This window comes from Nomascus leucogenys, chromosome 1a (assembly GCF_006542625.1).
Source record: "Nomascus leucogenys isolate Asia chromosome 1a, Asia_NLE_v1, whole genome shotgun sequence".
In the NCBI taxonomy this organism is placed as follows: domain Eukaryota; kingdom Metazoa; phylum Chordata; class Mammalia; order Primates; family Hylobatidae; genus Nomascus; species Nomascus leucogenys.
The window spans coordinates 67,219,424-67,241,209 of NC_044381.1; the positions used below are offsets into that span (position 1 = coordinate 67,219,424).

A 21,786-nucleotide genomic window follows, 5' to 3' on the forward strand; every position below is an offset into this window, starting at 1 on the left:
AAGCGAACAACAAAACTCTCAAAAAAAAAAAAAAAAAAAAAGCAAACTCAAACATACCTCAAAACTCAAAAACAGGACTCACTGAACTCTTGCCTTGAACAATATAACCTTCTAATATATCATCCAGAAGAAAGTGGTCGCAAATATACATTAGATAGTTGTATTAAATGACCTGCTTTATACCATGCTAATGAGCAAAAAAAAAAAAAAGTTGGGCTGTCAGCCAAAACTTGTCTTTAAATAAATTGATCCATAACCTTTCCTTTGAGCAATAAGAACAGGGAAATATTTCCTTCTTTCTTTTTTTTTTGAGATGGAGTTTCATTCTTGTTGCCCAGGCTGGAGTGCAATGGTGCGATCTCAGCTCACTGCAACCTCTGCCTTCCAGGTTCATGCGATTCTCCTGCCTCAGCCTCCCGAGTAGCTGGGATTACAGACATGCACCACCACACCCGGCTAAGTTTGTATTTTTAGTAGAGATGGGGTTTTACCATGTTGGTCAGGCTGGTCTCGAACTCCTGACCTCAGGTGATCCACCCACTTTGGCCTCCCAAAGTGCTGGGATTATAGGTGTGAGCCACTGTGCCCAGCCTGGGGAAATATTTCTATTTGGGCAGTTTATATCTCACGATAATAAAGCAATGCATTTGTACCTTTCTGTTAGCTGTAACAGCAGGCATACATCCAACTCAACCTAAAGCATTGATAAATAGACTTAAAAGGCAGAGTGCAGGTGGAGGTAAAAGGGTACACAATGTGACCTCTTCCATAAAGAGTATGTTTTATAGACCAGTGCATGCTGGAGCTGGCTTGTACTGAGTTAAACTTTCAGGAATTTTGTGAGCCAAATGACATCAGGTTGGTAGTTTGAAATTGGCCATGGGTGGAGTATTTGTACCACAAAAATAGGCAACTCTAATAAATGGTTGCACCTCAAGAGCCTGTTGTTAGACATTTACCAGGGTATCACTGGTTCACACTGATTCTTATGTTGAAAGTGAATTTAGTGTAGGTTCTATATTATAGTGAGTTCTTGTAACTCAGCCTATAAATGATCAAAAGCCAAAGGTTATTTAATAAGAAGCATTAAGCATCAAACTTATATGTAACAGACTTCTTCAAAAGGTGGTAAAGAATACAACAGTGGTGAGTAATGAAATAGCCATAACTAAAGCTTGCTTGGCATATGTAAAAATGGCCTAATAAACCTGGATTATAAATGACCAAATACACCAGCACAACAAACAGGAAACTAGCAAAATGGAGGCCCCATCCCACCCACTTCCCATTATTATGCAGATTTAAAAAATGATTTATTGAATGATTTGTTCTAATTTTAAAGTCTAGGAATAAACTTCCCATTTTTTTCAGATCTTTCACTGAGATATGTCTGATTTAAATGGAAAGGCTCGGAAGCAACACCTAAGAAGCTTCTATTCAAGTCTGAAAGCCACATTCACTGATTCTAAGAAGTGAGTGGGGAAGACAGGATAAAACAGGGTTAAGTGAAGCTCTTTGCTTGAGAAGTTGATAAAATTTTAAGAACTGCTTAGAAAATGTATTTACTTAGCAAGTCCAAAGATTCACTGGTAAGAACTAAGACTTTTCACTGTCAGGAATCATTAAAAATTTCCTTTGTTTAAATAATTTGTATCAAACTACCTCTGGCAAATAGAGATCATAAATATATGTACACGATTCTATGGGCTTACTTGGGAAACTATATTTTGAATATTTAAAAGAGCCCACACTGGTGTTTTGCTTCTTTTATAGGCAAAAGTATCAATATTCTAACATAAGGTAAAAAATACTTACCTGCACCAATTTCTGTAAACCATGAAGATGCAGAGTTCAAATTGATTGTCTCAAACTGAACTACTTGATTCGATTCAGTGCCTTTGCTAATAGCTACACAGACCATAGGGTATTCCTGTTCTGGTATCACCAGCATTTCAAAAACATTCAAAGGACTTGGCAAAGGAAAATCAAAGTGCTGCAAAAAAATAAACGATAGAGCCATAATTCAGAAACAATCTCCCATTCATACCACTGTTGAATTAAGTCAACAGAAAGACTCCCATCTTCTTCATTTATCTAGTTCTAAAAAGGATTACCTCTAAGATGATAAGAAGGATGAATGTTCTATAAAAATGTGTTTTAGAGAATTAGCCATATTAATCTTTATGACTGATGGTTCTGGAAGTTTATTAATATCAGTTAAAGAGTAAATCCTAAGAACACAAAAACCCCTAAATCAAATAAACAACTACAAATAACTATAAATGTTCTGACCCTAGATAGTAGTATTGGGATCTTCTAATTTTAGCTTCAGTTATACACTAGTGTTTTCTAAAGGAGAAAAATGTGAACAAAATAATATATACCTTTATCAACATGAATTTCTGCATTGGCTCATACCACTGAAGTAAAACAATTCCAGACTGTAAAGCTCCACAGAGGTATTTATGTCCCGTGTAAGGGTTTCTGACTGGAAAGAAATAAGTGAACAAAAAACCCAGACACACTCAAAATACTGAATACTTTCATTATATCTGTTAACTAGGATGACAAGAGTGGGCGGAAAATAAAAAAAGACTGTGTCTTTTCTTTTGGCTTCATTGCCTTTTCCGTTTTACTTTCTTATCTCAATTTTAAATTATATACGTTTACTTCTAAACAACTTTCATATACTAGGTTCTTAAACATAAGAACTTTTTACAAGCACAATAACAACCTAATATGCAACCTAAAAAGCTGTTTTTTTCCCTTCCTCACTCCCTCCCGTCCTCCTTCTTTCTTTTTAAAGAGACAGGGTCTTGCTCTATCATTCAGGCTAGAATGCAGTGGCACAGTAATAGCTAACTGCAGCCTCAACCTCCCGGGCTCAAGCAATCCCCCCACATCAGCCTCCTGAGTAGCAGAGACTATAGGTGTATGCCACCACGCCCAGCTAATTTTTCAATTTTTTTTTTTAAGAGATGGGGTCTCACTATGTTGCCCAGGCTGGTCTTGAACTCCTGGACTCAACCATTCTTCCCATCTTGGCCTCCCCAAAAAGCTGTTTCTTAGTAAACTCAATTAAAGAATGAGTTCTGACAAGGTCTAGGAGGCAACTAAAATGCACCTCGTTTTGGTATAGTAGTGTACAGATGTCTACTTAAGATGAAAATAATTCATCTTGTATGTATTAATTCATCATGATGTAATGTCCTTGACTCAAATCTATAAAAATTCATATTGCTCTTTCCTTCTTCCAAACTTGATTTCCATTAATAATTATAATCACTGATTATAAGAATAGTTATTTGCATTAAACTCTAAAGTATTATTTATGAGTTTTTATCTTAGATTGTAAGCTTCTAGGCCTTTTGTGCATCACAGATCTTGGGAACCTGATAATAGATATTGACATGATTCTCCCTAGAAAAATAATCATACAGTATGCTTATATTTATAGCACATTTGTGGTTAAACATTTTTGTTTTACAGTATAGACTATGCTGTGAAACTATTATGTGGCACAAAGATCAATTGTAAATTCACTGATCAAACAAAAGAATAAATAGGAAGTTAGGAACTCAGGATTTGAAGTTATTGAACCTGAATCTGATTCCTAAGTTCTGTTACTTACTAGTGACATAATCAGTATTATGGAGTTGTTTAAGGGTTAAACGAGATAATTATGTAGTAAAGAACTTAACGTCACCCAAAAAGAGGTCTGATCTCTGTCCTGCTTCTGGGAGGTAATTGCTAAGCCTTTGGAATGTCATGCTTGACAGGACTGTCTTTGTCTGGGGGACTCTGGTCACTGGATAATATAACATTAATGATTCAGGGTGGGGACTGGCCGCACTGGATAGTCTTAATGTGAGGGCTGGTCACGCCAGAAATACAAAAAATGTGATTCTGGGTGGGGGGCTTTGGGTCATGTAACATCAGATGACCTCTAACGGGGCTGCATACTGAGATCAGCAAGGTGGTCAATCAATCATGCCTTTGTGATGAAGCCTCAATAAAAACTCTGGACATTGAGGCTCGAATAAACTTGTGGTTGGCAATGGTTGTGTGTATTGCCACATACCAATGCTGGAAAAGTAATGCCATCCATTAACCATAGGGAGAGGACAACAGAAGCTCCATGTTTGGTACTTTTCCTGGACTCTGCCCTATGTACTTCTTCCCTTGGATGATTTTAATCTATATTCTTTCCCTGTTCTAAACGGTAATGATTTTAATCTATATTCTTTCTCTGTTCTAAACTGTAATCGTAACTATGAATATAACTGCTTCCAGTTCTGTGATACCTTCTAGTGAATTTTTTTATTCTGGGGGTAGTTTTGGGAATCCCCTAACTTGCAATTGGTATCATAAGTGAAGGTGTTCTTGCGTGAACTGTTCCCTCTAACTGCATAGCTGGCTCAACTCCTGTAAACACGTTCATAAAACATGGGTGGTAACTGGTAGATGGCAAATATTAAATAAATGAAAGTTAGAATATTAGCAAAGATACAGCCTCAGGGACTATGGTTAAAAAAACTCTAGGAAAACTATGCTCTGAGAAAATGCTAAGGTTATTATCTCTAAGCATTTCTATGCCATGTCTGTCTATATTCTTGTACTTCAATGGCAGCTTAACTTCTTACTAAAAACAAATTTTAAAAACCTACCCTCCTTCCTATTTGATTCCATATGACTCTTCAGATAATTTTAAAGATGTTAAATGTTCTAACCATTCAGTTTGAGAAATACCATTTACTCACCTATGCAACATTTGTGGCAGCCTTTTGTATCAGGAATCTTTGTTGTTAAAGCGAATTTTCTGAAAACATAAGACAATATAAATGCACTCTACAGTAGTGGTTACAACACAATGATTTATAAATCAGTTGCATCAGAATCAGACAGAAAGGAGCTTAAAAAACTGTCTTGGATCCTAACTCCACACTATCTCATCTTATAGGACTGAGGAAGGGCCTGATAGTCTGTATTATAAAACTTCCACAGTTGATTCTCATGGTCAAGTTCAGAAAACATTCAGCTTTTCCAGATATAATACACTTTAGTGTAAACTACCTTTGAAAATTAAGACAAAGTTTTTTACTGGGCAAGAAATACGGCTATTTTTAAAATAAACACTAATTCCCCTCATTCAGTAGAATAAAAATGATATTTTGTACCTTGGTAGTATGCGGTCTGGAAACCTGTGAGTTTGAATATGGGCAGCTAATCCTGGTTTTTTGGCATGTTCAAACAAAGCTATAAGATTGTGAGAGTACAGCTGAAAGGTTTTTCCTATAAAAGAAAAACATGTTACCTTTTTAAGAATCATTTACAGCAGAGAAATACAATTTTCAAGAAAAAGAAAACATAATTACCTTCTAAAATGAGGAGTCCAGTAATGTTCAAACAGCCAAGCAAAATAGAAAAACACATACAAAAAAACTCTCGGTTAATACTATTTTGAAAGACAATAGATAAAATGTTTTTTAAATTAACAGATAATTTTATTTCAGAATATATAAATTAGGTACTAATAGGTGATCTGGGCAGACTAAACCTTAATGATGCCAGCACATAAAAAGAAACTGTTGTACAAAATCTTATGGACTGAGTTACAATGATGTTACATGTGATTATTTTAATACAAGATGGAAAATTCTATAAAGCTATATTATTATTTCTCTGGGACAGACCTATTTATCAATAACTTAGCAAATTACCTTGGATTAAAAATCATTGTGAATGAAGTCTTAAATATAACAGATTAAAATACTTAAAAAAGTAAAACCAACCAATATTATAAGCCATGATACAAGGATAACAGGGCTACAATTCCATATAATAAAAAATATGGCTGTATTAAGTAAGAGGGATGGATATGGTAAACATCTTCTGATTTCTCATTATACATGGTATGATAATATAACAATATAAAACAATATTTATCTTTTTACTATTAGAAAACATACATATACACACACACATATACACAGTTTTATCCTCAACAAGATTATCTGTATTTTCTCAGAACAGGAATATTCTGCCTAAACATTAAACACCCTTCCTTTCTCCATTTCCCCAATCTATATAGTTTGCTACCCAGCTAGCCAGGCAGCTAAACACACATGTACATGCCTCCTATTGGGCATTGCTAACTAAGATGTACCCTGTGTAATTTTTAAGCTTATTTCCAAAGACAAGTATGAGTAGGGATAAGCAGTAAGAGAGTTAGAGAAAAGTAAGTTTATATATATACAATTCATAATTGTTAAACAGAATTGGCTAAATTTTCATAACAGTAATATAAAATATTAACATATTAATATTTTACCAAACAAAAGTAAAAAAGATTTTGGGGAAGCATAATTAAATGATATTAAATATTCTCTTGAGGACTCCAGCTTTTTAGAAGCCATTTAACACACAATCAAATAATATGCTCTCCATAAACAGTGTTATTAGCTCAAATATACAGATTCTTAAAAAATCTCTACTAGAGAGAAATAATAATTTCTCTCTAGTACTCTACTACCAAAATGAAAGCAATCAGCAAACTTCTTGGTAGTCATTTAAATCTAAAATACAAGAAAATATTTTTTTCATAGGTAAGAATTAAAAAAAAAAAAAGCCTAAAACACCACCTACCCACCCATTCACCCCTAATAATAACCAAGAAAGAATAAAATTAGGTTACTCTGGAATCTTGTTCAGAAGACCTTAAAGAATCAGTCCAAGATAGTTAATATGTGTCCAGAACAACATGAATTTCACCAGCAAACACCTGTATAAGACTCTACAGTTTACTAAGCACTCTGGATATTATCTCATTTAACTCTCACAACCTCATAAGGCTGTAGTGTTACCCCATCATCCTCATTTTATAATTAAGATAAATGAGGCTGAGAGAGAGTGACTTGCTCAGGATCGCAGAGAAAGAAAATAGTGTGATCCTCTGCTTCTTTCCTGTTAATTCCGAAAGGAGGCCAGGAGTGGTGACAGTGATAGTGGAGGAGGCTGAGTGGAAGGGAATGGCCTCTAGCGATAAGCACTGTGCTATCCTTCAGGTGTTTAGATGCTGGGTGGGTTTGGAAAGCGCAGCCCTAACTGAAGACAGGATCCCTTTCCAAAGTTTCTTCCCATTCTAGGTGGGTAGCAAATGTCCACAAGTCCCAGAGTTACTATATTAGATTATAGTCATCCAGAATTACTAATAACATTTAAAAATGGTGTATATTAAAATTAATTTCTCTGCTTATCTATGGTTTATTTTTCATCATCACATACATACCTGATAATGACATTAAAGTATTATTGATAACATACAGCCAAGTACACTTCCGTGGAAATAACTAAGAAAAAGAAGATAATTAAGATTCTCTCATTGTCATTACTTTAATCTTTTAAATTCCAACATTCTGAAATCGTATAAAAATAACTATTTTCTAACTTTCAGGTAATTACCAAACCCTTAGGAAAAAAAATCTTTCAACATGAACACGTAAAGAGTACAATTTTATCCCTTTAAATATTTAAATCATAAAAATTAAAATTGGGGCCTACACAGATTGATTTAAAATTAAGACACTTCTTTATTCAATTTGTTTAATTTCTTGAGTTAAAATGCCTAATTACCTGTTCCATTGTTGCCTCATGTAGCTCATTGAGATTCAGTGTGTAAATACCATCTTCAGTTCCAAAAATAATGTATTGATCTAAAATAGTTGAGATAAATCACCAGAATTTACCATCATCTTCTGAAATCATTCACTAAAATAATGACTTTACATTGTAATGGCATTAAGAATTAGCCACCTATCCATCTAAAATAAAATTATTTTCTTAAATTTGTATCACCTTCTTTATCTCTTTCCCCAATTCCTTCTTATTTTTTAAAAGCAGATATATTCTATGTTAGACTAACTCACTCTGACTTTATCTTACTATATAACCCTGCCTTTCAACATAATTTCTGTATTTTAAGATTTTTAAATTATAGTTACACATTTTTTCAAGACACCTCAAATATTCTTTTGACCAAGGAAACAAAAAATTAATATAAATTATAAATCACGACACATCAGAAATAATGAGCACACCTAGTATCCAGATCTTGGTTTCTAAATATTACTTTCCACTAAAAAGAACCAGGGCTTCTTAGAGAAAGACTGCTTCCAATTCTGGGGCAATAAAAGTAGATGCTGAGCCTAGAAATCTTGCTGTGCCAGAAAGTAAAGAAGTGCTAAAAAATGATGAGGACATTTCAAACAAAAGAACACAGGCATTCCCACTGCTCAAAAATTCTGGGATGATTTAAGTGTGAAAATAAATAATAGAGATAGATCATATCTCATGGAATAAAATAAGAATTCGTAAGTTTAAACTGATATAAATAAACAAATGAGTAAGTGGGAAAGAAGATAAACTGTCAATGGTTATCAACGGATTGTCAATGGATGCTAAACTGAGTGAGTGAAATTCTGAATGGCAATAGTTTATTTATAAACATAATCTCAGTGCATCTCCATATTAATTACCTATAAATCAGAAAGGAAAAAATAGTAACCTGAGAACGGAGAAAGCTAGTGAACACTGCCTTAACCAACAGGTCAATATTAACATCACTAGTATTTGGACAAGCTGATATCATGTATCTCCTGATATGATGTGCTGAGAAGATGCACAGTAACATTTCTGTGTTATTCCCATCAAAAATGCATAACCTGATTCAAGCATGAGGACTCATTATACAAACCCCAATTAAGGGACATTGTACAAAATAAGTGGCCTCAACAAAGTTGAGATCAGAAGTTGAGGAACTGTTTTACACTAAAAGAGACTAAAGAGATATGGAAGCTAAATGCAACATATGATCTTGAATTGGATGTTAGACTGGAAAAATACAAATGGGATGGAGACCATAAAAAATATTATTGGGACAATTAATAAAATCCAACTATGGACTTTGGATTAGAAAGTAGTATATCAATGATAAATTTCCTGATATTTATAATTGTACTGCAGTTATATGATTCTTGTTCCTAGAAAATACACATTGAAGTATAAAGAGTAGAGGAGAGGAACATATTTCCAACTTATTCTCAAGTATTAAAAGTATATATAGATAGAAAGTGGCAAAACAAATGGGGCAAAATTTGATGATTTTTGCCTGATGATTGAATATATAGGAGTTTCTTATGCTATTTTTATAATTTTTCGTAAGTTTGAAATTATATCAATTAAAAGGTTATGAACAACAAGAACAAAAAATTCCTTAATAAAAATATTTTTTTTCAGGCTAGGCACAGGCTCATGCCTGTAATCCCAGCACTTTGGGAAGCCAAGGCAGGAGGATTGCTTGAGCCCAGCCTGGGCAACATACTGAGACCTTGTCTCTACAAAAATAAATAAATAAATAAATAAAATAAAAAATCAGCTGGGAGAGGTGATATACACCTGTGGTCACAGCTATTTGGGAGGCTGAGGCAGGAGGAATGCCCAAGCCCAGGAGTTTGAGCTGCAGTGAACTATGACTGCACCACTGCAGTCCAGCCTGGGCAACAGAACAAGACTCTGTCCCTAATAAAAAATTATTTTATATATATATATATACACCCCTTCTGTTATACTTTTTAATAGTGGCATTTAAAGGCAATCATTATAACCTGTCTTTATTATTGTGTTTAAGTAGAAACACACATTTCCTGAAATCCTCTACTGCCTAATAGCTTCTGTTTGCTAATTGCTAGACACTGGGGTACGCTTGTTCCTTCCTTGAAATAAAGTAAATATCGGGAGTGATTCATGTTTCAAACAATCACACTGAAAAGCAGAGGTGTTATGTTTGTTTTCAAAGTCACATGTTAATGACAGAGTGGGAATCCAAGCCCAGATCTATTTGGTTCCAAATTTTTGCCTCTAAAAATGTTTCCTCACTTCAGAAACAGTCTAAATTTTAAAAAAGTTATTTTAACATCATTTCAGATGTACAGAAAAGTTGTAATAGTACAAATAATTCCCAAATACCTGTAACACAAATTCCACAAATGCTGAACATTTACTACTTCTGCTTGATCCTTCTCTCTTCCTTATGTAAATGTTTGTTTTCTGAGCTGTTTAAGATAACTTATGAGCATGATGCCTCTTTACTTTGAAATATTTGTGTACATTAAGGAAAAAAAGTCATATGGCCACAAGACATTAATACTTAAACAATGTTATCTATAATCCTTACTGAGATTATAAATTGTCCCAATAATGTCCTTTTACAGTAAAAGAAAATTCTAAATCAAGGATGCAATCAGTTGTGATTTCTCTTTAGTCCTTTAATCAAGAATAGCTCCTATACACTCCTAAATTTTAATGCCTTTAAACCAAAACCCTATTGACCTATTTAGGTTGTTGCAGGTTCCTACACCATTAGGTCTCTAAAGTCGTATTTTTAAAATAAACAACTTCAAGTCACTGATCATAAAGATCTTTCCCATAATAAATATTTTATTGGAGATGTATATAAAATTCAAACATTTTACCTTTTGTATCAGGATGTATCCAGGATGTTGCACAATTAATTTTCAAAGGACAGCCATCAAAAACTTTTGAAAAGCATGCTCCCATCTTATTTATAAAGAAAGAAATGTTGACTTATTTGATTAGAAAATTTTATATATTCTTGGAAAATAACTAACATCATTGAAATACCAAATTTACTCTTATTTACGTACGCTTGTTGTTTCATTCCAAAACAAAATTCATATTTTCACATCATTAAACCCGTACTACCAAGACAGTCTCATATTCTTTCCTTTTGTAATCCACTATTTCATGGCAAAAGTATCAAATTTACCAAAAGATCTATATACATCAATAATATAGTCTAGGAATTTTAAGTTACTACTATTTTTTAGGACTGACAATTATTAATGTGAAACAATGGATAATTTTATTCAGTAACATTATAGTGATTACAATTGCAGTATAACTCTTTAATAGTCACAAGGGACAAAAAGGTTGATATTTATATTATACATTAGACTTTCACTGAATAAAAAAGGACAATGTATAAAGCATCCCATTCATACGATTGGTTCCCATCCCATTCATGGGATCATGGGGTTCCCATTCACAGATAAGTTCCACTGACTGGCCAGGAAAAATGCTTCCCTGGTTCCTTTTAATTGTATATAGTCCAATGTGAAAATCACTTTAGAGGTAGAAAGATATTTAATCCACATCAAGAAGAGGACACAGTACTATTAATATCATCACATTAAAATTAAATAGGCCTTTGTAGGCTAATCTGATGACTCAACTGCCCGTATTTAACAAAAAGTGAAACACTGCCAATTCCAATTCACGCACTCAAATTAGAATACATGATCTAAGATTTGAGATATCCAAATGCATTCAATATCTTTGTGTTTTATGATATCTTAACTTTCAAAGGCTCAAGTATATTGATAGCCAATATACTGCTGCTTCTAAAGAGAGAAAAAACGGCAAATAGTTCACATAAAAATATTTCTTACCAGAACTTTTGGGGTGGGTGGAAGGCCATTGATGGCTGGTTTCTATGGGAAAAATAAAATTTACTAGTGTAAGACCTCCTAAGTCTTAAAAAAAAAACTTGAGACATTTAGAACTTCTGTTACTTGAATTACTGAATTAAACAGACTATGCCCCTTGCATGATAAATACAGTATCATTTACAACTAATTGCTAAATGCCTGTTATACCTACAGGGAAGTCTCGTTTGTCCTTTTTTCGTGGTAACTGTGGTGCTTGTGCTGATCCTTCTGTGTTTTCACTCATCAGTTTTGAAATACCATCACCATTTCCTAAAGAGAATCATGTTAAAAGTTGAATGACCACACAAATAAGCACTTTCCTTGAAAAATTATTTTCCCTTTCTCCCACTATTTGTCTCTCACTTGGATGATCCTTTATTGGGGAACATTCTCTACTCTCAGGTAAGTTAATTTATCTTTGGTGCCTTTCTTTAGATTCTATAGAGGTAGCATTGCATCTTTAGCAGTGGTCTTAATCCATGTTTTTCCGTATCATGAAGAAAAAAAATCTGACCTACTGACTCTGACATGCAAGGCTTTTTATAATTGAACTTCAATCCACCTTTTCAGTTGTATCTTCCAGTATATACCCTTTAAAAGCTCACATTTCTATTATAATAGACTGCATAATTCAGATTTCCCAGCTTCAGTGCATTTGATCTACCTACTGAAGGCTCACCAACCCTTTAACATCCTGCAGGAAGGACCAGGTGCAGTCACTCATGCCTGTAATCCTAGCACTTTGGGAGGCCAGGGCAGGCAGATCACTTGAGCCCAGGGGTTTGAGATCAGCCTGGGCAACATGGCGAAACCCCGTTTCTACAGAAAAAAAAAATCCTGCAAGAGCTTACTTTCTTTATTCCCCATCTTTATCTCCCTCAGACATCTCTGGTCTTCTGTTACATCCAGGTAATTATTTCAGAAGACACTTACATAAGCTGTCTTTCCTAATGTTATGTGTATGTGGGTATACCTTCTGCTATAGACCCTGAAGTTCTGGGGGGCAGAAACATGCATTCACCCTTCTAGATCCTATAATAGATATTTAGTAAGGATTCAAATTAGGATTGAAGTGAACTGAAATCTACTTATAGCCCATCCATGCGGAATTAAAGAGCCTTTACAAAGCTTTAAGCTATAATAGGATTGACTAAATAAAAAAGATATTTTTTGAAATAGGAACAAATGACTCTTATTTCAGTTTTCACTTTGATTTATTCACCCAGATAACAGTATCTAGCCATATGTACTCCATGGCTGCTGATAATGCTAGCCATACCAATAGAGGAAGTCTCTGCCACAGGCCCACAACTTGGGCTACTCTGTCTTCTGAGAATTTGGGGAGCTCTGTTCTCTGAATCAGGACAATGTTTTATGGTTGATGCTTTTTCTTCATCCGGAAAGTTGTCTTCAGGGTAACTGCTTATCCTTGGCTAGTGGTACAAAGACAAAAAAGTACTGTAACAGTTATCATTAGGCATCAGAGTCTTTAGGGAAAGGGAAATGCACCTTTTTTCTTTCTTCTATACAGTTCAATTCACTGGGCTAAGGGAGCAAAGTAAGAGGTGAGTTACTGCCCAACACAACTATCAACTTGCCATGTGATTTTTAATCAGCCTTAACTCAAAACTGATAAAATTTTTATAATATAATTATATAAAAATCCATAAAACAACTAGAAACAATCAAGAAAAATGACTCCACTAACATGTCAAATTGTAGTCATAAGAATGATAAACGATGAACTCTGTTTCCCCTCCATGTAGTCAAGTATTTTCTTCAATAAGCAATAACCTATTTTTGCCTTTTTCTTTTTATTTTTTACTGAGATGGAGTCTTGCTCCGTCGCCCAGGCTGGAGTGCAGTGGCACCATCTCAGCTCACTGCAACCTCCACCTCCTGGGTTCAAGCGATTCTCATGCCTCAGCTTCCCAAGTAGCTGGGATTACAAGCACACACCACCATGCCAAGCTAATTTTTGTATTTTTAGTAGAGACAGGGTTTCACCATGTTGGCCAGGCTGGTCTCGAACTCCTGATCTGAAATGATCCACTTGCCTTGACCTCCCGAAGTGCTGGGATTACATGCGTGAGCCACCAACCACGCCTGGCTGTCTTTTTCTAATAGCTATTAAAAATATTGTATTCCTCATGAAATCTTCTTTACTATATATTTTACACCATCATACACTTCTTTTGAAGAAAACTCTATTCATCTAAATTACATTTAAGAAAATTTTGAAAAAACTCAAAATTATTATAAAAATTTAACTATATTATTTAAATAAGGATTTAGTGTTCAAAATCATTAAGTAGCTCACCTTAGGAGGTAGGGGAGGTGGTATTGCACGTTTTGAGGTTGATCTAATACAAAGAAGAAATGCAATTTAGATGATGATAAATGACCATAACCGAAAACATACATACTATTAAATATGTATTAAAATCAGTTTCTGTACAGAGGATGTAAAAGACAGATCACGATGCAGAGTATAAAATCTTTAGGAAGACCTAAGACCTCACTCATATTGTCAAATTCTATTAGTATGTCTATAAAATAAAGATTTAAAAAAGTGGACACAAAGTCTTATTTTACTCTTATGGTTATGCTTTGCTATATTTCATATGTAATAAAAACTAAATTAGCTTCCTGGTTAAAGAACTGATTCAGAATTTTAGAGTTGGGACCCATAGATTCAAGTGGGTATATCATCAAACCTTTTGTCACTCAAAGTAGGTCCTCAAACCAGCAGAATTGGCATCATCTGGGAACTTTTCTAAATGCACAGAATCTTCCTTTTAATAAGCTCTCCAGGTCAATAAGTTTGAGAAGCACTTATCTAGTCCACTGGTCCCACACGCTTATCCACAGTCACTGCAATCAATTAGGTGGCTTTCAGGATTCTTAGATCCAGTCCCAAAGACTGTATTCTATACCAGAGGTTGGCAAACTTTTTCTATGAAGGGGCAGAGAGTAAATATTGCAGGTTTTGCAAGGCATACAGTGGTTGTAACTATGGAACTCTGCTGTTACAGTGTGAAAGCAGCCATGTACGATACATAAACTAATGAGCATAGTTATATTCTAACAAACTTATTTACGGACACTGAAATTTGAATTTCATGTAATTTTCATGTGTAATAAAATATTATTCTTTTGATTTCTTTTCAGCCATTAAAAATGTACTTACTATTCTTAGTTTGTGGGCTGCCATAGTTTGTTAACCCCAAATGTATAGGCCTAACGTGGGAACCTAGGCATCTGCATTTCTAAAGAGCTCTGTAGGCAACTGCAGTGCACAGACAGGTTAGGAACAACTCATGAAGGCCAGCCCCTCACTTAATTGTAGAGGTAACTATATTGGAGAGATGAAACCGGGGCTTTTTAACTGTGTTATAGCATTTTTTCCCATGACATCATGTGACTCACCTTTCAGTATATTATCATTACATAGTATATTCTGATTAAAAACAAAAACAAATAAAAAACCTTAATGATCAATACATGATGCTTTCTGGTAAAAGTCAAAAGCTTTACCTTAATTAATGGCATAACTTTTTCAAGAACGCAAATTAAAGCTTATTAGAATAAATCACACGCCCCATACTGTTCTTATGTAATCAAATAAAATTAGTTACTAAATTAGAAAACAACTTACTTGCCAGTATTTGCACCATCAACAAAAGGATTCCACTGTAACATGAAATTTGGGTCTGATGACAATCCCTGTAAAGATAAAAATATAGTTTAAAATGTTACTTTGTAACAGGTATTAACCATTTTATTTGATTCAAGAAAACATTCCAGTGTCATGATTATTAATCATCTTGGCATTCAATCAATTTTTCAATCTCTAGCTAGATTTGCTTTGTCATTTGACATATTTAGGTCAATGACTCATTATCAGTTGACCTGAACTTAAGAAATTCCATAAACATACTAAACGTAGCTTCAAATGTGACAAACCTTCTTTATCAGTATGTGAGTATATTCCAAAGAAAACAACAAAAGAAAACTGAATTATCCACATCATCACTCCATTAGCATGGAAAACTAAATACCGTATTACTAAACTGTCATGAATTTATTGGTGCTACTACTTTTTCCTATTAGCATGGAAACTGGGGTTTTATCATACAGCAACATTTACAGTAAGAAAAGCACTACTTCCAAACATTAAGGATGAACTCAATAGGCTAGGTTAGGCTAACTCTAATAATATCTTGCTTCATTACTTTTTTCTTTTTATTTATTTATTTATTTATTTATTTATTTATTTATTTATTTATTTTTGAGACGGAGTCTCACTCTGTCGCCCAGGCTGGAGTGCAGTAGCTTGATCTTGGCTCACTGCAACCTCTGCCTCCTGGGTTCAAGCAATTCTCCCTGCCTCAGCCTCCTGAGTAGCTGGGATTATAGGCACATGCCACCATGCCTGGCTGATTTTTGTATTTTTAGTAAAGACAGAGTTCTGCCATGATGGCCAGGCTGGTCTGGAACTCCTGACCTCAGGTGATCTGTCTGCCTCAGCCTCCCATAGTGCTGAGATTACCGGAGTTGGCCACTGTGCCCGGCCACTTTTTTCGTTTTAGATAAGGAAAGAGGTAACTAAACAGTAAATTCAAAATAGGAGCAATGGTTAAAATAGAAACTATATTAACAAATAAAATACATTTAAAAAATAGTAAGGCAATACAGAATGTAGAATTTACTATAAACCAAACACAATCAGTTAAAAAAAAAAAAAGGTCCTAAGAGCTTAAAGCTGAGAATCAAATTCTGTGTATTTAATAACATCATGTAAAACCTTCAAAAGACTAAGAAGGTTAAAATGAAATGATTGAAATAGTGTATTACATTGTACTCTAGTAAAAATACAACTAACTATAAACTTTTAAAAACTTTAATATGGGAAAAATTGTCAAAATTAATGCTTAAAAGAGTATATTACTTTGTTTTCTAATCAAAGTACAACTAAAAAAAAAAGTTTTCTCAAATCTTAATGTGAAAATAATGCTTTAAAAATTAATTCTTACCATTTCATCTCGTGCTTCTGTTTCTTTTCTCAGAGGAGGTTCAAATTGTAATTTGTCAACTGCAAAATATATAACAGGTATGTACAAACTCAGCATCTCAAAGGGTTGATCTCAGAAATGTAATGACAAGTTTGTATACGGGGTAAGGGAGGGAGAAAGACAAAAAATATCTTATTTTTTGACTATAAGAATACCACTTTGTTATGCTTACCAAAAGTAAATAACAAACTGGGATCTTCCTAACATTTCTACTTAATTCTTGGTTGGAATCAGGAAAATAAACAAACAGTTCTTTTTGTATAAAAGAGATTTTCAAAAATTCATCAAAAGTAAATGACTAAGTAAAAACTTTAAGGATTTTCTCTATGCTGTAGACTCTGATTTGAGACAGTTTAAGCTATAGCTTCATGGCAGAAATGAATTAAGAAAAACTACCTAAAAATTATCTAAAAGAACAAATGACTTCTGTTCAATTAAATGTCACAATGGCATTCAGGAATCTGATATATTTTGTTAAATATGTATTTTATTTGGCCTAGTCATACTGATTTCACAGTTATTCAGAATATTCAAAGAGTAACTTCTTTTCTATAAAATATTCTAAAACAGAGAAAAGGAGGGTTTATTACTTCCTCATAAAGTATTTAAAATTAAAAAAATTCTAAAATCTAATGTGACTAAAAGCCCCCCAAATTTTTTAAACACTCATACTTGCATCATAGAGATGCAAAATTCCTAAATACAATCTTAGCAAACAAAATATTTTTAAAAAGCACTTTCAAATAGGATCCAGTTGTCCTTATTCCTAAAAACGAGATTAGTAAAAAGCAAATACAAAGTACTGACATAATTCATCACATTAAACAAAAACAGTATGTCATAAATTTTTCAATGAAAGTTTGGAAGACATTCCATAAAATATAGTATCTACTTTAAAAAATAATCTAAAATAAAAAGTCCTTGGTCATTAATGACTTATTTAACATAATTAAAAAACACCTGAATTCAAGAACTACTACTATAATTCATAAAGAACCTCTTTAGTCTTTTGAAACAGAGATAAGCTAAAGTTTGTTTTTGTGACAACCAGAAACACTGGCAAGCAGGTCTAGAGCTGCATTTCACATTATATAAAATGTGAAAATAATAATATATTATTATTATTATTATTATTATTATTTTGAGATGGAGTCTCACACTCTGTTGCCCAGGTGGAGTGCAGTGGCGCAATCTCAGCTCACTACAACCTCCGCCTCCCGAGTTCAAGCTATTCTCTTGTCTCAGCCTCCAGAGTAGCTGCGACTACAGGTGTATGCCACCATACCTGGCTAATTTTTCTATTTTCAGTAGAGATGGGGTTTCACCATCTCATGAGGTTTCCTGACCTCAGGAGTTCCTGACCCCAGGTGATCTGCCCGCCTAAGCCTCCCAAGGTGCTGGGATTACAGGTGTGAGCCACCAGACCTGGCCATTTTTAAATAACAGAAATTGGACTTACCCTTCTGTATAAACAACTATCTACATGTAAACATATATATGTCTGCATGTTTGTGTATATACAGACTAAATCAACTGTTTGGAGGCAATGCACCACATACACCATAAGTCTGTGATTCTTAAAAGAAGGAAAATACATGTTGGTAAGAGCCATATTTACCCTTTCTGCCTGGGGGCACTTTCCAAACTAGGACACAAGAAAATGGAGCCCAAAGAGAAAGTAACAGTTTCGACAGGTGAAGGGAACAAGGATTTGAATTTAGTGCTGCTTAGGTAGAGGGCACAGTCCCAAAAATAAGCTGTATGAAGGATGAACTCCAAAAATATGCAAAGAAGTTTTCTTAAGTCTTTGGCTGAATACTAAGAGCAAAGCAAGAGTATGCAAGTTATCTCAGAAAACAGCTAACAGAGCGCTGTAAGCTTCTGGAGATCCCACCGTACCAGGAAAAATTTGGCTTTCTACCAGAGGAAAGACCTTGCTGAATACTCTACTAAAACCTGACACAAGCCTTGAAAGGATTAAGTAGACATACCAGGTAATTAACTCTTTAAAGAAAGAGGATAAAAATCCAGATGCTCAACATTGTATTACATTGTCCAAGATACAATAAAAAAGACAACCAAAGAAGCTAGAAAACAGGAACCATAACCAGTTGAAAACAAATTAGTAAAAATAGACCCAGAGGTGACACAGATGTTAAAATCAGCAGACAAGAATTTCAAAACAGCTATAAATATGTTCAAGGATTTAAGAGAAAAGATAGACACAGTAAGTGAGCAGATGGAATAGCTCAGTAGAAAAACAGAAATTATATATATGGATGTGTGTGTATATACAGGTATATTACATATATGACTGAAAGTCTAGATCCAAAAAATGCTTGCCTGAAATAAAATTCACTGAATGGGCTTAACAGTAGACTCAATACTGTAAAAAAGATCAATAAGCTTCAAGTCAGGGCAACAGAAAGAAAACTGAAGTACAGCGAAGGAAAAAAAAAAAAAACTTATGTGTGGATACATGGAGAAGAGTGGAGTGGGAGTACAAAGCCTCCATGACCTGTAGACAACATTCAGCATTCTTACATATATAACTGGAGTCCCGGAAGCAGAGGAGAGAGACTGGGGCAGAAATTTTGAATAAATAGTGGCCAAGCACTTTCCAAATTTGATGAAAAATATTAACCTACAGATCTAAGAGGCTCAATGAGCTCAAGATAGAATACAAAGAAAAAATGCAGTCAGACACATCACAAATTGCTTAAAAACAAAACAAAACCCACAAAAGTTTCATATTGCAGTACCTCATATCTTTTTTTAAAAACTGAGTTGATGTCATGAATTGGGTTATGACTGGCAGCTTTAAAAAATACTCATGTAGAAGAACATACAGGTATGTTACAGTTCAGTTTTTTTTTTCAAAAACAGTTATTCTGTCAATATAGGCTTTTATTTGGTAATTATGTGTCTATTTTTAGGATGAATATAGCTTGTCAAAAAGCCTCAACTATACCAATGGTTAAAAAAAAAAAGTGTCTTGAGTTTGTGCTTCCTACTTGGGAAATCTGTGATTACTTCTCTGGAGACAGAAACACTTACCTCCCTAGAACTGTTACTAAAGAGATTTGTAAGACAATATAGATGCTTCCTAACTGACCAAGGCTTGACTTACAAGTTTTCTGACTTTCTGGTGGTACAAAAGTGATATGCATTCAGTAGAAACTGTACTTTCAATTTTGATCTTTTCCCAGACTAGGGATATACGGTATGATACTCTCTTGAGATGCTGGACAGCGACAGCAAGCCGCAGCTCCCAGTCAGCTACCCTAACATTAAGTATTCTGAGCATGTTTAAGCTGGCTGGGCCTAAGTTATGATGTTTGGTAGGTTAGGTATGTTAAATGTTTTTTTTTTGACTTATGATATTTTCAACTTAAATGGGTTTATTAGGATGTAACCCCATCGTAAATCGGGGAGCATCTGTACATCTTACTCAAAATCTCTATTGCCTTTATCACTCTTAGCCTTCAGGTAAGATAAAAAGGACAAATAGAAATCTCAAACTGAAGTTGGTTAAACTTTCAGAAATCCTGAGACTTCCTTAGCCTAAAGGGTTTTTTGTTGTTGTTGTTTTTCTCCTTTGCCTGAATGACAAGTGACGGCAGTTCCCCTGGAGTTCATTAACTCTATGAACCAAAATCTGGGCATCCTATACATCTGGGAATACTGCCATCAACTCAAGTTACTATGTTTATTACATTTCCAGTTATTAACTGGAACTCAGAGTACACACAGTTTTCCATTCAAACAGGTCCAGGAAGCATTTCCTCTGAAACAACCTTTACATTAAACTTCAGAGACTGTCTTCTGGAAAACTGCCCTCTAAACTCAATAAATAGAATTTTGCCAGGTACTGTTAATAACTAATACAACAGTAAAATAGGGTGTTGATCCCTGTATTCATGTCTCTCAAACATACAGACATATGCCACTCTTAAACTGCTGGAAGACTGTCCCAGAGGACATCTCAAAAAGAGGTGACAAGGAATCCTTCCGAAGCAGATGACTACAAAAAGAATAGGGCTTCCATCCAAGTCAGTTGTACCAAACTGATAACTACATGAAGCAGAAAGTCTGCCCAAGACCCATGGAAAGATAACTGGAGCCAATGGTTGTTTTACTTTAACCTGCAACAACAGTACTTTATTTTCTTAGTCACATTTCCCCCCACTTTCTGCTAGCTGGAGGTTTTGGACTGTTGACAGATGCTTGTTACTTCTTTATTATGATACCTGTAGAGTCCCTATTCTTACTATTGCCCTTTGCAGCCTTAGTCAGTCTGGAGTATGAGTCCAACACTTGGCTGAAATTTACTCGTGAGTCAGCTAAAACTATACAATTAAACTAACTGTTAAGCATTATACTCTTTGTGAATACCTCCTATCTTCCCTTGGTGCCAATTCCTTGTAATCAGTTGGTTTCCTAGGTAACGGCTCAACCACCAATACAATCTTCAGATGACAAACCAAAAAAAAAAAAAAAAAATTAGGTAATTTAGCTAATACACTCATATCTGAATCAGACTGAGAAAGTAGGAAATCTGTCTTGCCATTCATGAGGCTGAAAGGACAGACACAAATCCAAATGCAAAGTAAACAAGAAACAATGTTTCTCCCAAGGATATTTTGTACATGTAAAGTTTCATATAATGACCCCTCTGAGTTATTCTGCTTTCTAACTGAGAAATCTCTCTCTCTAAAATCACTGACTGCCGGAAACATTGCTATATGAAATCACATTTAGAATGAATCATCCTATTCTTGCCTGGACTAAATCACTGACACAGAGAAACAGACTCAATTTCCAATCCAGATGCAGAGCTTCAAATAAAGGCATTTCTGAACACAACACTTCAAAAAGTTTCTGAGGAAACATACTCCTGGGTTTACTTTAACAGCAGAGACCCGACGTTCACCCTTTCATATACATCCCTACTTTGCATTAAGTCATCATTTAAAATTCACCTGAACTCTACTCTTTCCAAAATCCTGTATTTCTTTTCCCTTGTTTGATGAAATCTTGAGTGGTCTGGTTCCTCTGGTGTGTGTTCTCTCTCATTGCAAGGAGTCAGTAAACCTGACTTTGTTGGACTACACATTTGTCCCTCGTGGTCTTAGACTGATTGGGTG

At 34.5% G+C, this 21,786-nt stretch overlaps 1 protein-coding gene across 4 annotated transcripts in view; it reads right to left on the bottom strand.

Annotated features, from left to right (window-relative positions):
• MAP4K5 (mitogen-activated protein kinase kinase kinase kinase 5) overlaps nucleotides 1-21,786 on the bottom strand; it is a 122,470-nt gene that overhangs the window by 12,127 nt on the left and 88,557 nt on the right. For all 4 annotated transcript variants that reach the window (XM_003267666.3, XM_003267665.3, XM_030810259.1 and 1 more), the window contains 14 exons: nucleotides 16,601-16,659; nucleotides 15,223-15,290; nucleotides 13,885-13,927; nucleotides 12,844-12,997; nucleotides 11,737-11,834; nucleotides 11,526-11,567; nucleotides 10,530-10,614; nucleotides 7,633-7,712; nucleotides 7,289-7,349; nucleotides 5,376-5,378; nucleotides 5,178-5,292; nucleotides 4,761-4,819; nucleotides 2,385-2,488; nucleotides 1,816-1,993 (listed from right to left, as the gene is read on the bottom strand). In XM_003267666.3, coding sequence (XP_003267714.1) covers nucleotides 1,816-1,993; nucleotides 2,385-2,488; nucleotides 4,761-4,819; nucleotides 5,178-5,292; nucleotides 5,376-5,378; nucleotides 7,289-7,349; nucleotides 7,633-7,712; nucleotides 10,530-10,614; nucleotides 11,526-11,567; nucleotides 11,737-11,834; nucleotides 12,844-12,997; nucleotides 13,885-13,927; nucleotides 15,223-15,290; nucleotides 16,601-16,659 — 1,149 coding nt within the window. The remainder of the gene's footprint in view (nucleotides 1-1,815; nucleotides 1,994-2,384; nucleotides 2,489-4,760; nucleotides 4,820-5,177; nucleotides 5,293-5,375; nucleotides 5,379-7,288; nucleotides 7,350-7,632; nucleotides 7,713-10,529; nucleotides 10,615-11,525; nucleotides 11,568-11,736; nucleotides 11,835-12,843; nucleotides 12,998-13,884; nucleotides 13,928-15,222; nucleotides 15,291-16,600; nucleotides 16,660-21,786) is intronic.